Source organism: Theropithecus gelada, chromosome 1, assembly GCF_003255815.1.
Source record: "Theropithecus gelada isolate Dixy chromosome 1, Tgel_1.0, whole genome shotgun sequence".
NCBI classification, from domain to species: Eukaryota; Metazoa; Chordata; class Mammalia; order Primates; family Cercopithecidae; genus Theropithecus; species Theropithecus gelada.
In genome coordinates this window covers 125,765,321-125,778,749 of record NC_037668.1, presented here as the reverse complement: position 1 = coordinate 125,778,749, position 13,429 = coordinate 125,765,321, and the positions used below count along the sequence as shown (strand labels likewise).

The 13,429-nt window shown below is 35.5% G+C and overlaps 1 protein-coding gene across 1 annotated transcript in view; it reads left to right on the top strand.

Moving 5' to 3' along the window:
- DPYD (dihydropyrimidine dehydrogenase) overlaps positions 1-13,429 on the top strand; it is an 849,957-nt gene that overhangs the window by 374,682 nt on the left and 461,846 nt on the right. The window contains exon 12 of the mRNA XM_025405641.1: positions 11,285-11,469. Within this exon, the coding sequence (XP_025261426.1) occupies positions 11,285-11,469 (185 nt within the window). The remainder of the gene's footprint in view (positions 1-11,284; positions 11,470-13,429) is intronic.

Genomic DNA, 13,429 nt, shown 5'->3' with positions numbered 1-13,429 from the left:
ATGAAATGTTTTTAGTGTTTAGCTATGTGAATTTTATTCCAGAATTGTGGTCCTGGAAATATAAAGAAGCATGTAGATTAAATATGTTTCCTACACACACATAGGGACCATGTAGTTAAATATGCTTCTCCTTTTTGATTCTTGCTCTTCTATTTCACTCTGTATATCTTATATATTCTAAAGTATATTGACAGTACCACTGCAGGGTACTTTATTTATATTTTAACCCAAAGATCCAGCGCAGTCCTTAACTCAATAAATATTCACCAAATGGATGAATGAGTGAAGAGATGAATAAATGGTTGAATGAAAAGAATGAAGTGACTTATTCTAAATGTATGTACTGAAAATTAACAGTAAGGTCAAAAGCATATGAAAGTGTTGTGTTTGTGAGGTGTCATGAAGGCCAGCCAACCCTCCTTCTGTTGAGGGAATGGTCAGACGCTGGATGCTTTCACTTTGCATTGAAAATGGTTTCCTAAGACTGGTCATCCTGCTTCTACTCTCACTTCCATATAATCTTACCAGAATGAGCTTCTAAACAGATATTATTTAATTTCATGTTTTTGTTCTAAACCCACCAATCAGTGGCTGGGCGCGGTGGTTCAAGCCTGTAATCCCAGCACTTTGGGAGGCCGAGACGGGCGGATCACGAGGTCAGGAGATCGAGACCATCCTGGCTAACACGGTGAAACCCCATCTCTACTAAAAAATCCAAAAAAAAAAAAACTAGCCGGGCGAGGTGGCGGGCGCCTGTAGTCCCAGCTACTCGGGAGGCTGAGGTAGGAGAATGGCGTAAACCTGGGAGGCGGAGCTTGCAGTGAGCTGAGATCCGGCCACTGCACCCCAGCCTGGGCGACAGAGCGAGACTCCCTCTCAAAAAAATAAAAAAATAAAAAAAATAAACCCACCAATACTGTCCTATTTTATTGTAATAGACTTCTTACCACAGTTTATAAGGCGCTCATTGGTTTGGCCCCTGCCTATTTCTCAGACTTCCTCTCTTGTCTTCCTTGCTTTCCTTAACCCACATAAAACCTTCCTTCAACTCCTCACCTGCTATAACTGCATCTCATCCTTAATACCCTTGCCACCTTTCCCGTTTCTTGGAATAATCTGCCTCTACATCATAACGTGACTGGTTTATTCTTATCCTTTATGTTTTAGCTCTGATGCCATCTCATCAAAGAGGCACTCTCTGACCCTCCATAATTGCCATGATCTAAAGCACCCCTTCTGCTTCTCACCTCCCTTATCTTATACTAGTCTCTTTCATGGAACCCTATTCATAACCATTTTCACTGTCATATAGTTCACTTACTTGTTTACTTTTCATTTTTTGTCTTCTGCCAGATGAAATTTACACACACAAGGACAGGTCTCTTATCTGTGGTTTACTACAGTGCCTACACCAGGATTTAAGACATGAGGGATCAAAAAAAAATTTTTTTTTTTGCTAATTGAATGAATGAAGGCAAGGTAATGACTTGCTTTTTTTCCTGTTAAAAATTATCAAACCCCTAGGAAGAATAGCCTGTATACACAGTCTTATGTCTTTACCAGATACTTTATCCTTAACCCCTTTCAGAATTCTGTTTTTTGCCTTTACCATTTAACTCAAAGTGTCACCTTTTTATGGTTCATTGACCTCCAGGTCATCAATCTATTTACCTACATTATATTTCTTTTGTATTTGATACTTGTTGAAATTACCTCTTTACTTGGCTTGTGTGGCTCAGATATATTTTAATTCTCATGTAACTCCGAGGAATCATTCTATAGCTTTAGCTCAGGTTATGCTTGCTGACACTTTAAAAATAAGTGGATGATTCTGTTTTCACCTGTTTTTGTATTCTTTCTTTGGCAACTTTACCCAGCCTTGTGATTTATTTAATCCCAAGGTGCAGTGCCCTCATCTGAGGTCTAGGTGTGTATCTCCAAATGCTTCTGTGGATTTTTCAGGCATTTTCCAACTACATATGTAGTTGATTTCTAGTGAGGTTTAAATCCTAAGGGTGTGACCTTGGTAACTTATCTCAATCTCACATTACTTAACTATAAAATTGAGATATACCTATTTTGTGAGGATCCAAAGAGATAGTATATACAACGCGTAGCCCAGAACCAGCTACATGCCCATGAAAGCACTCAATAAATGTTTTCCATTATTATCAGTTTTATCCCTATTAGATACAGCCTTTGCCAATGTTGATATTTCTTGAGTACATGATAATACAGCTAGTTCTCTATATAAACTATACTTTTGAATTGCACATTTACTTATGTACTAAAATTGTTTAAACAAAATTCTACTGTGTGTTTTAAGTTTGCATTGAGTGTGCCTACTGACGATTGACAAGGAAAAAAAAAAGCTGTAAGATGGATATCAAAAAATAACATTAATGAGCTGCTAAAGCTAAAATTACAGGAACTTATGAAATTGGTTAAACATAAAAACCATTAAACTGTTTACTGAAGCTTCACAGATATACTGCAGCTAATGAGCATTTCTGCTATTTAAATAAGCCCAAATTGAACACACATTACATGGATACATAATTAGTCATGGCAGTCAGACACACATAGACTTACTTTTAAAGCTCTATTTAGGGAATCTTTTCCATTTGATTTATTTTGTTAATTAAAATATTTTTCAGTGTTCACTTATATTTTAATAATATTTTTTCACAAGTATAATTTACTGCTGATTTCCTATTTGTTTTTATTTTTCCATTAAATGCAGCAAATGGGGATTTTATACGAAACATTTTTCTTAACCCCTTTCAGTAATTGTTTATATCATTTGATGACATAATTCATCATTTAAAAATTTTGTTCACTGAGAAGTATATATAAAATTTTCAATACCCTTTCTATTTTTTCACTGTATCATAATTATCAAGAAATATTAAGCACCCAAATGTGCATAGAATTATAATGATTATGGTCCAAACCGGATTAAAGGATGATCTATTCCTTCAAGGAGTTTGCAGTCTTAAATAGATGGTATCATTGAATATAAATAAGCAAATCAAAGTACAGCATTTGGGGATCCAACAGAGAATTTGAAAACAATTCCTATATACTTAACTTCAAGGAGGTGATCTCTTCCAGGTAAAATGAAATCCAATGTTGAAGGACTTCAGTGTCTTAGAGTTATTTCAGAGAAATAAGCAAATCAAAGTGAAGTGCTTAGACTGTTTTAATTCTGAATCGGTTTGTTGGTCAGTTTAGGAAATGGAAATGAAATTCCCAATAGAATACAAATAACACAAAAGGAGTTGCCATAGGCTATTATTGACATCTATCTTTTCCATTCAACTCAGGGAGCCTAAGTTTATCCTGAACAGGGTGAGGGAGAATATTAGATCTGTACTTTACCCTGCCTGAATTCTACCAGCATATTCGAACTGAAAATTATCTAACCATAGCAGTCAGGAAACCAAATCGTTAAATTGATCAGAAGAAATTCAGTGTGTGCCCATTCTTTGTCACTGTAGAAACACTTTTTCTCCACACAATGAACTGACTCTCTAATTGTGAAAATAAGACCTACAAGAAAAATAACTAACACAGAATAATATGAGTGCTAAATAAATAGAACAGGCAAATACTACATTTTTAGACCAAAAGACATATATTAGATTCCGCTTATGTACCAATTATATGTTAGATGCTGGCGAAATAGCTGACTTAAATATATCATCTGAACTTAGGAGTAGTAGAGGTAAAACAAATAATTGAAATAAAGTCACATAGTGCCTAGTGTAACAGAAAGTCGTTAGTGGTTAATTCACCAGAAAGCGGGAGGAAAAAGGTTTCATTGGAAAGGATGCTCTCAAGGCTGAATCTGTGAAGCTAGCCAAGACTAGAATTCTTTGCTATTCCTATCTTCATTTTAGTTACTCCCATGATCCCCAATGCTGAATTTTAAGAGACTGTAGTGAGTCTATTTATTCTGACTTTCTCTTGCCCCCGCACCCAAAGTCAGAAGCAGCAGGACTTTGGAGACAGAAATAATTGGATTCAGATACTGCCTCTGCTACCTCTTGGCTTTATTGAGGATGATAATATCCACCTTCAAGGGTTCTTTTGTGATCTAATAAGATATTCTATGGAAATATGCAGCAGTATGCCTGCCATGTACTAGAGATCTATAAGTGCTGATTGATTATTTTTTCTAACATTCTTCTTTAGTTGACAGTGACGTTAATGGAATGTAAGAAGTAAGTAGGATAAAATTTTCATTGGATGGATTGGCACAACATGTTAACTGACTGAATGTTGAGATATTTGAAAACAAGATTCAAGGATTATACTAAGATTTGTAAGTTCTATTTTTAGTTTTGAAGAAGGGAATTGGGGCCTGATGCGATGGCTCATGCCTGTAATTCCAGCACCTCTGGAGGCCGAGGGTGGCATATCACTTGAGGTCAGGAGTGGTACTGGCCAACCTGGTAAAACCCCGTCTCTACTGAAAATACAAAAATTAGCTGAGCGTGGTGGCAAGCACCTGTAATCCCAGCTACTTGGGAGACTGAGGCACAAGAATCACTTGAACCTGGGAGGTGGAGGTTACAATGAGCGGAGGTCATGACACTGTACTCTAGACTGGGCGACAGAGCGAGACTCCTTCAAAAAAAAAAAAAAAAAAAGATAGAAAGAAAGAAGGAAGGAAGGAAAGAAGGAAGGAAGGAAGAAAGAAAAGAAAAAAAAGGGAATAGGAAAAAGCAGTCATGATGATTAAAAACTCATCATGAGGACAGGTGGAAAAGCAGAAAGTATGATGTCATGGAAGCAAAGCTAGAAGACTTTCATGAGGAAGAAGTGGTTATCTGTTGAATTTTGCTGAGAAATCAAGGAACACAAGGGGGAGGAACATTAGGTGCCTGTCCAACTTTGCCTTTGCATGACCCTGAGAGTAAGGACCTCCTTAAATTTTGTTCTTTGGCTGCCTCACTCACCTCATCCTATTTCAGGCACTGAAGCGAGATGATCACTGAGAAGAATCACTGAACTTGGCAACCTGGAACCAATTAATCATCTCAGTGAAAAAAGTTTTAGTGAAGCTTTGGAGGCAAATGCAGATCTGGAATGGTTTTAAATTGGGAGGTACTACTGTACATGTATGTACCTACATTTGGGAAACCTCTAATTTGCAGAGAGTGACTGGTAATGGAGAAGAGAGTGGATAGAGTGGGCAAAATTCCTACCAGGTAAGAGGAGAGGATTCTTAGGCCCATGTGGAGAGACTGGTTTCTGATAGGAGGGAGAGTTCCTTAGTGGTATTAAAAAGGAAGAGAGAGAGTGAATGTATAGATCCAGTAGGTTTGTAGTTTTGCTGATGGGAAGACAAGAGAGTCCCTATGTGATAGCTTTTATATTCTCTGTGAAATGTGGAACAAGGTCTTCTCCTGACAGTGGGGCAAGAGAAAGGAGTCGGGTCTGTAGAAGGTTTGAGGAGTAAAGCAGAGGTAAGACTGGTGCTCACAATGAGTAGAGGAGGTGAAAAAGTAAGGTCACCAATAATAAATCATGAGATGGGAAAGTCCAGAGGAAGCATGTGAACTGAGTTTTGGATGCGATGATTTGGAAGGGACATTAGAGCATACAAGTTATAATCTTAAACAGGCATCCAGAAGTTCCAGAATAAAAGGAAGAGCTCAAGGGAGAGTTCGAGGCTATCTTTATAGAGATGAAATTGAAGGCCCTAAATGACTATGATTTCTGACAGAGAAAGTGCAGTGGACTGAATATTTGAGAGCTGAGAAGAGGAAAATGAAGAGGTGAGGAAGGGCTAGAGCCCAAGAAGAACCGTTTAAAGATAAGCAGAGCCAGGGTAGAAGAGCATTCTGCGAATCAGAGAAGGAGATCAAATTAATGTCATTCAGCTGTTGGATGCTACAGAAAGGCAAAAGGGCCGAAGACTATGGTCACAGATTTTGGTGACCGTGGAGACCATACTTTCATTTGAGGAATAATTTGGTGGTTAGACAAGTAAGCAGTCCAAGTATATGACTCTGAGAAATTGGGTAAAGGAAGATATAAGGATGTCAGTGAGAAAAGATAACCATGTCAAAAACAAAGTTTTTTTTAAATAGGAGAGGAGAAAATGACAAATACAATCTACTAAAAAGAGTAAGAGACAGTATTTGAGGACCTGCAGGAGCAGGAAGGTGCAGAATCAAGGTTACCTTTTGAGAGACTGGCAGAAGGAAAACGATGAATCTTCATTGCGGAGAGCATACTGATTAAAGTACTGAGAGGTGGAAGGGAGATGTGAAGACAAAGCTCAAGCCATCCAGACTTGATATTCTTAGTTGGAGGCATCCTCTGGTTCTGGCCCTTCCTTACCCCAGGTTATTCTATTTAAACAGAACTCTGATATCCTGGCCTTGTAATTAGAATTTATTTGATCTTGCTGAGATTTTGCTTTTAGCACTGCCTTACTGAGATTACTGCCTCAGCTCGCCTTTTAGTTTCATTGTGCTTTGGTCCTACTCAGTAATAGGTTATGTAAAAATTAAACAACAAGGACATAGATGAATTCATCTATGTTTTCAAGGTATCATTTTATTGTAAATGTTGAAAGTTTTTATTCTCCCCATTATTTTATAACACACCAAACTCTCCAAAGAATACTAATAATCCTTTTTCATTATGATATCTGTTGTATTGTTTTATTGTGTATGGAGAATTAATTTATATTTGTGTACTAAAATATAACATTCTTGACATCTTTTTATAAACACTGAGAAATATACTTGTCATATGCTTGTGGGTTTCTCTTTTACATATATGACAGCACAGCTACATCAGTTTAATTGACCTTGGCAATCTGCATCTGCCAGTGATGTGTCCCTGAGGGACGGTTTCTGCAATTTTAAGCTGTGGCTTATTGAAGAACTTGTGTGTCACAATACCATTAAGTCTGTATAAAAAATCATTTCATGCATAACATTAAATTGACTAAAAGTTCCAATTTCAAAACCATTTCTTGTTATAAAGCTACCTCAGAGTGTCTTTGTTTTTTAAATAAGCTCATTTGAACATAGTAGTAATTAAAGCAGAAATTAACATAAATCTTGAATGTTTGGTATGAATTAAGGACGTTTTCATTCTTTATAAAGACTGCATAAAATTCCAGGCACCATATCATTTAACAAATTTCTCTCCCAATTGAAGAATAATATAGACTGTGAATAAGCATGTTTTGGGATTCTTTTTCAAGTTCTTTTTCTGTTCAACTATGGAGCTCCTGGGACATATGCCACAGTCTCCATCAAGAAGCAATCTCATGGAAATCTGTGAGAAAACTGTGCATGAACATAACAGAAAATCCCCCTCCCCATTTTATAAACAAGAAAGGAATAATACAATCCTTCTATTAATATTCATTTAACACTTCAGAGAAAATGGCAAGCAGTTATTTGGTTTGCAAATGTAAATATACATTTTTCATCCACTTATGCTTTCACTCCTTCCAAGCTGGGTAAAGACAGAACAGAAGATTTGCTTCTGAGATTTATTTTTATTGTATTCCAAGTTAAATGTATCAGCAGAGATGTAAAAGAGCTGTGGGGAGTTCATAGAAGAACGGTTACGATGAGGATGAGCGTCGTCTTCATAAGGAGCAACTAAATAAATGAATTCCTTTCTGAGAAATTATGAATAACATGCACGTGGATTTTTTCACTGAATCCTTGATTTTAGTTCTAAGCTTAAAATCAATTAAATAATTAAAATAATGGCTATATTTTAAAAGAATTGTTGAAATTAGGAAAAGTATTTAGCTCCATAATCAGATTTAACAAAGTTTCAGTAAATTCATATATAGTATGAATCATATATGAAGATTATGTTTGCTTAAATAGAGTCCACTGTATGTACAAGGAAATGATCCTAACCATTTGATGTTCAGTCATTCTTGGTCATACAGTCATTCTTGGTGCTTGTGATACAGTCATTCTTGGTGCTTAGTGCTACTGAAAGAAAACATTTCTGACCTGCTGTAGCATTGCTTATATTTATAAAAGTTGTCCATGTTCTACTTTCTTAGTGATCTTTTTGTAGATATTTGATGAGCCAAATATTGGGCATTAAAATATATACAGATGATCTCTATTTTGATTGATGTTAGTAACCTCATAACCAGCTGTGTGATCTCTTGGTTTTTCTTTTTATTTCTGGAATGAAATTAGGAACATGTTAAACTTGAAGGTCTCCAAAATAAGCAGGAGGAAATTTGGTAGTTAATTTTCAAAAGGAGGCCGAGATGATTTTTAATATGAAAGAAGATCCTTTTTCTATTTTAGAATAGAGTATCAAAGAATTGTTTGACTTTTAATGAGGTTAGCTGGATATTACAAATGATAAAATAATTAAAACAGTTGATATTCAGGTTTAAGACTTCAAAGGGTAAATATATATTGAGGAAAGAAAGCTTATTTTTAGAAGTATACATGAGTATTACGAATGTTTAGGGACACATAATAACACAATGCATATACAATAGAAATGCCTGTGAACAGAAGAGTGCTTTTAAATTCACAAATAAATGCCCCTAGGGTGGCTTATGATGTTGGTGCTAAATATTTTAAGAAATGCGAAGTTACTTATTAAACTCAGAGTAACATTTCCTGACTACTTATTAACCGAGTTTGTGACAGGTGGAGTGTTAAAGTGAATTGTTCTATGTACATTTTTTTGCATCCTAAAATCTGGTAAAGCACATTCTTCAAGAACTTCAATTTGTGAAGCATTTATTCAGCACCTCCTGTGTACAATTCACTGTGCTCAAGTGAAGATTCAAATGTTATGAGGCCTGAAGCTTATACAATTTGAGAGCTCCTCGTTAAGAAAAGGAAAATTTAGAGATTTGAAATTAGGCACAGGGCTTTGAAAGAGTCCCATGCAAGTGAGGGACCCTACTTAAGCTTCAGTAACTTCACGATAAAGTTATCCCTTCACATCTATGGGGGCTTGGTTCCAGGATCCCCCGTGGATACCAAAATCCATCTATGCTCTCAAGTCTGTTACAGAAAATGGTGTATTATTTGCATATAATCTACATATATCCTCCCATATACTTTAAATCATCTTTGGATTACTTATGGTATATCTAATACAATGTAAATGCTGTATATATAGTTGATATACTATATTGTTTAGGGAATAATAGAAAGAAAAATGTATGTACATGTTCAGTACAGACATAAACATTCTGTTTTTTTCCCAAATATTTTCAATGCACAGTGGATTGAATCCACAGATATGAACCCATAGATACAGAGGGCCAACTGTAAACATATCTTTGACTCTAATTGATGTCGTGGGACTCAGAGATAACTAAGGAATTATTCCTATCCTGCTCAAGCTTAGAGTGAAATCTGTACTTAAAAAAAAAAAAAAAAAAAAAAAGCTTTGATCTCCTAGTGATAAAATTTTGAATTTCTAATCTTTTTAATAATTATCTTTATTTCATATCTCTTGTAGGCCAAAGTTTTGGAAACATAAAGTCATTTCTGATAGAACAGAATTTATTTTTACCCCTTGCTGCTATTTATAAAGCTCATTACATACATCATTCAATGATGGTGTGTTACAGTTGCCATTATTAAAATAGGTTGAATTGATGAGCCATACTCACTATTGACTTTCTTACAACTCAAGTAACTGTCCACAGATGATAGTGATGATCTGTTATGCAATGGGGAACAAATGATAAAGGTCTGTTTTCATGTGACCTTTAAAAACATTAGAAAAATTTCCTCAAAATGCCATTCTGCTTTGAAAGTAATTGCATGAATATTTAATTTTTCTCTCAGTGAAAGATGGAAAAACAAATAGAAACAGTAGAAGATTTTAAAATAAAAACCTGAGTATGATATCATTGACCCGTCTACTCATTCATTCATTCATCCATCAATCCAATTGAGTGTCCTCTGCTTCAAGAACTGTAGTGTGCTCTGTAAAACAGAGGCAAGCAGTGTGGACACGTTCCTGTTCTCATGGAACCTGTGGTCTTGTGGGAAAAACACAATCAACAGTAATCCCTCAATAATTTTCTACAACTCTAACATTCTTTAAATAGAAAGCTACAAATATATACCAATGTTTATTTTATTTCTTTTTTTTTCTCTATTTTACTCAGAAGAAACTGGTTTTAGGTGTCAAAATAACATTTTTTATATTTGGCTATTTTGCCTTATATCTGATTCATAAATCATTTCAACAACTAACTTTTCTGTTCCAAAATCTACCAAGCTTTCCTCCTTTACTTTAAGTTGTGATTAATTTTTTCTCTTTTGAGTTGGAGTAAAGAATAAGGCCCTTAGTCTGAGATGCTTTGCTTAAAAATTATTACCTGGAGAGAACATTTTTACCTGGAGAGAACATTTTATCCTAAACACTGACTTACTCAGTTTACGCCACCAAATGGGGTGTTGTCCACCTTTCTTCATTTCTTCTCTTGTTCAACCCTTTCTCTAAATTGCATCCATTGATCTCTTCCAAATGTCAGTATTATGCTTTCAAAATATTCGTTAGATATTTTTCTTAAAGAAGCACAACCTCATTCCTCTTCCATGACTCTTTTAAATTCATTGGAATGCAGCATATTTAGCAAATAATTGCGAAACTACTTTACAGAGCAATTTCCACAAGGAATTATTGGTAATGTTTGCATTTGTTGCTTTTAACAAAACAAAGCAGAAATTGCTGGCTAAATGTAACTATATACTAGATCCATTAAATTGCTTAATAGTAAGTGCAAATAATGTAACGAAAATGTTAAATATTTTGTCTCATTTTGCTTTATAAAATGTTTTGTTGTAAAAAGGAGATTAGCCATTGACCTGAATTCATGATGTAACTTTCAAAAGTGACACACATGAACAAGTTTGGGATGATATGAGTAGTAAGAGATCTGTAAAAATGATGGCTATGAATGAAGTTTTAGAAAACGTATTTTGTATGTATTTGAAAGGTTGTACTTTCCTTCTTTATAGATCCATACTTCGTAGACATAAATGTCTGCTCTGAAACATTGACCAAATCTGTGGTCTTTAATTCCTGTATGTGAGGTGTAAAGTTAAGTCAGTGCACTTCAAATGTATTGTTAACGCCAATGTTTTGTTAGCTTTTCATTTTTACAGTTAACTAAAAACTGTTGTTTGAATCCCTGGAATAATAATTAAACCATAATTTTTCTTAATTTTAAAATTATTATTATGGAATTGTCTGTTGATTAGTCATTGTCTATTGTTTTTCACTTTTTTTCCAGTAAAAGAAGCCTTGAGCCCTATAAAATTTAACAGATGGGGTCTCCCAGAAGTAGATCCAGAAACTATGCAAACTAGTGAACCATGGGTATTTGCAGGTGGCGATGTCATTGGTTTGGCTAACACTACAGTGGAATCAGTGAATGATGGAAAGCAAGCTTCTTGGTACATTCACAAATATATACAGGTAGGCATTTTTCATCATTTCCACTTAATTCTTTTCCAATGGATAAATACTTCATTTATTTTTGATACTTATCTATAAGAGCATTTCTATACGGCATATATAAAATATGTCACATACATACTTACTTGGATAAGAATTTTAAAATGTAGACTAGGTAGTAGAACTGTTTAGTTGATTAAAAATTGGGCCAGGTGTGCCACCTAACGCCTATAATCCCAGCAATTTAGGAGGCTGAGGCAGGAGAATGCTTGAGCCCAGGAGTTCAAGATCAGCCTGGGCAACACAGTAAGATCCCATCTCTACAAAAAATAAAAAATTAGATGGGCATGGTGGCACATGCCTGTGGTCCCAGCTTCTTGGGAAGCTGAGGTGGGAGGATCACTTGAGCCCAGGAGGTCAAGGTTTCAGTAAGCCATGATCATGCCACTTGCACTTCAACCTGGACAACAGAGATAGACCTTGTCCCCCCAAAAAAAATAGAAAGAAAGAAAATGTATTATGCATTCCTACCATTTGAGTACTGTGAAGTCATTAGTCCTGTTGTGTTCAAAATATTTATTATTGCCTTAAATACATAGATCATACACTTATCAAATCTGATGGTATACAATATTATAGGACATATACTAGAATCTACATTAATTGTAGTCTTACATAGTCCAAAAATGGTTTGATCTGTTCATTTGGACCCAATAAGGTCCTATCTATTTTCCAAACTCTATGCACCTAAATGGAAAGAAGACAAACGTTTGATGAATTTCAGTTGAAATTCTTATTTTTTTTAATTTTATTTATTTATTTTTTTTATTTTTTGAGACAGAGTCTCACTCTAATGCCCAGGCTGGAGTGCAGTGGCATGATCTTGGCTCACTGCAGCCTCTGCCTCCTGGGTTCAAGCAATTCTCATGCCTCAACTCCTGAGTAGCTTGGACCAAAGGTGCATGCCACCACACCTGGCTAGTTTTTGTATTTTTAGTAGAGATGGGGTTTCACTACATTGGCCAAGCTGGTCTCAAACTCCTGGCCTCAGGTGATCTGCCACCTCAGCCTCCTCAAGTGCTGGGATTACAGACATGAGCCACCATGCCCACCCTTCAGTTGTAATTTTTAAAAACAACTTAGTTTTATGATGAAATACAGAATGTGAAATGATGAGATGTGAAGTTGAGCATACTTTGCCACAGTGACTGTGGTCTTGAGGAAGAAAGGTGTAACTGTCAGATCTCAGTAACTTACTTTCTGACTAAATGCTTTGTGTTCTTTTCGTTCTATGATTTCATTAAATGTAGACACAGTTACCTCATTTATGTAAAATGTTCCTGAAAAATTTGCTCTTTTTAATAAAATTTTTATTCTTTCTTTCCTATTCAGGGAAGACTGCTCACACTATGCCTTTTTACCACTCTTGTTTTGGTTCTCTTGTTTGTTTCCCACATGCTAACAAAATTCATTTTATCTTTAATGTTTGCTTTAATTTATTCCTCTTTTGCGTGACCGTTTTGTCTATTCTAGTTGTCCTCATGTTTGTGTAACTAATGCAGGACGTACTTATTTGCTAGGTAGGGCCTGGACTTGACACTGATTACATCATCTTTTAAAAGTTTGATTCACCTGCCTACTCCCACCTCCTCCTTGGCATCTTTGAGTAGTGTGGGGCTTGGATGAAAAAAAAAAAAAAAAGAACAATTATTTTACTTCCATGTAATGACAAATAGGAAATTTGAATGGAAATCTGATGTGTAGAGAAAGGAGAGAAACAGACCTTTAGGTATAATGAAGAAAACATGCATGTGCTTTAAAAACACATATCGATAGGAATGATAGTGTTTGAAATATAAAATAAAAGTTGTGCCATGTAAGAGTTTTGGATTTGGCTGAAGGATTCAGACTTGTCAAACTTAAGTGTTGAATTACATTTTAAAATGGAGTAGAGATGGAAGGTAGGTAAAAATCTCTGTCA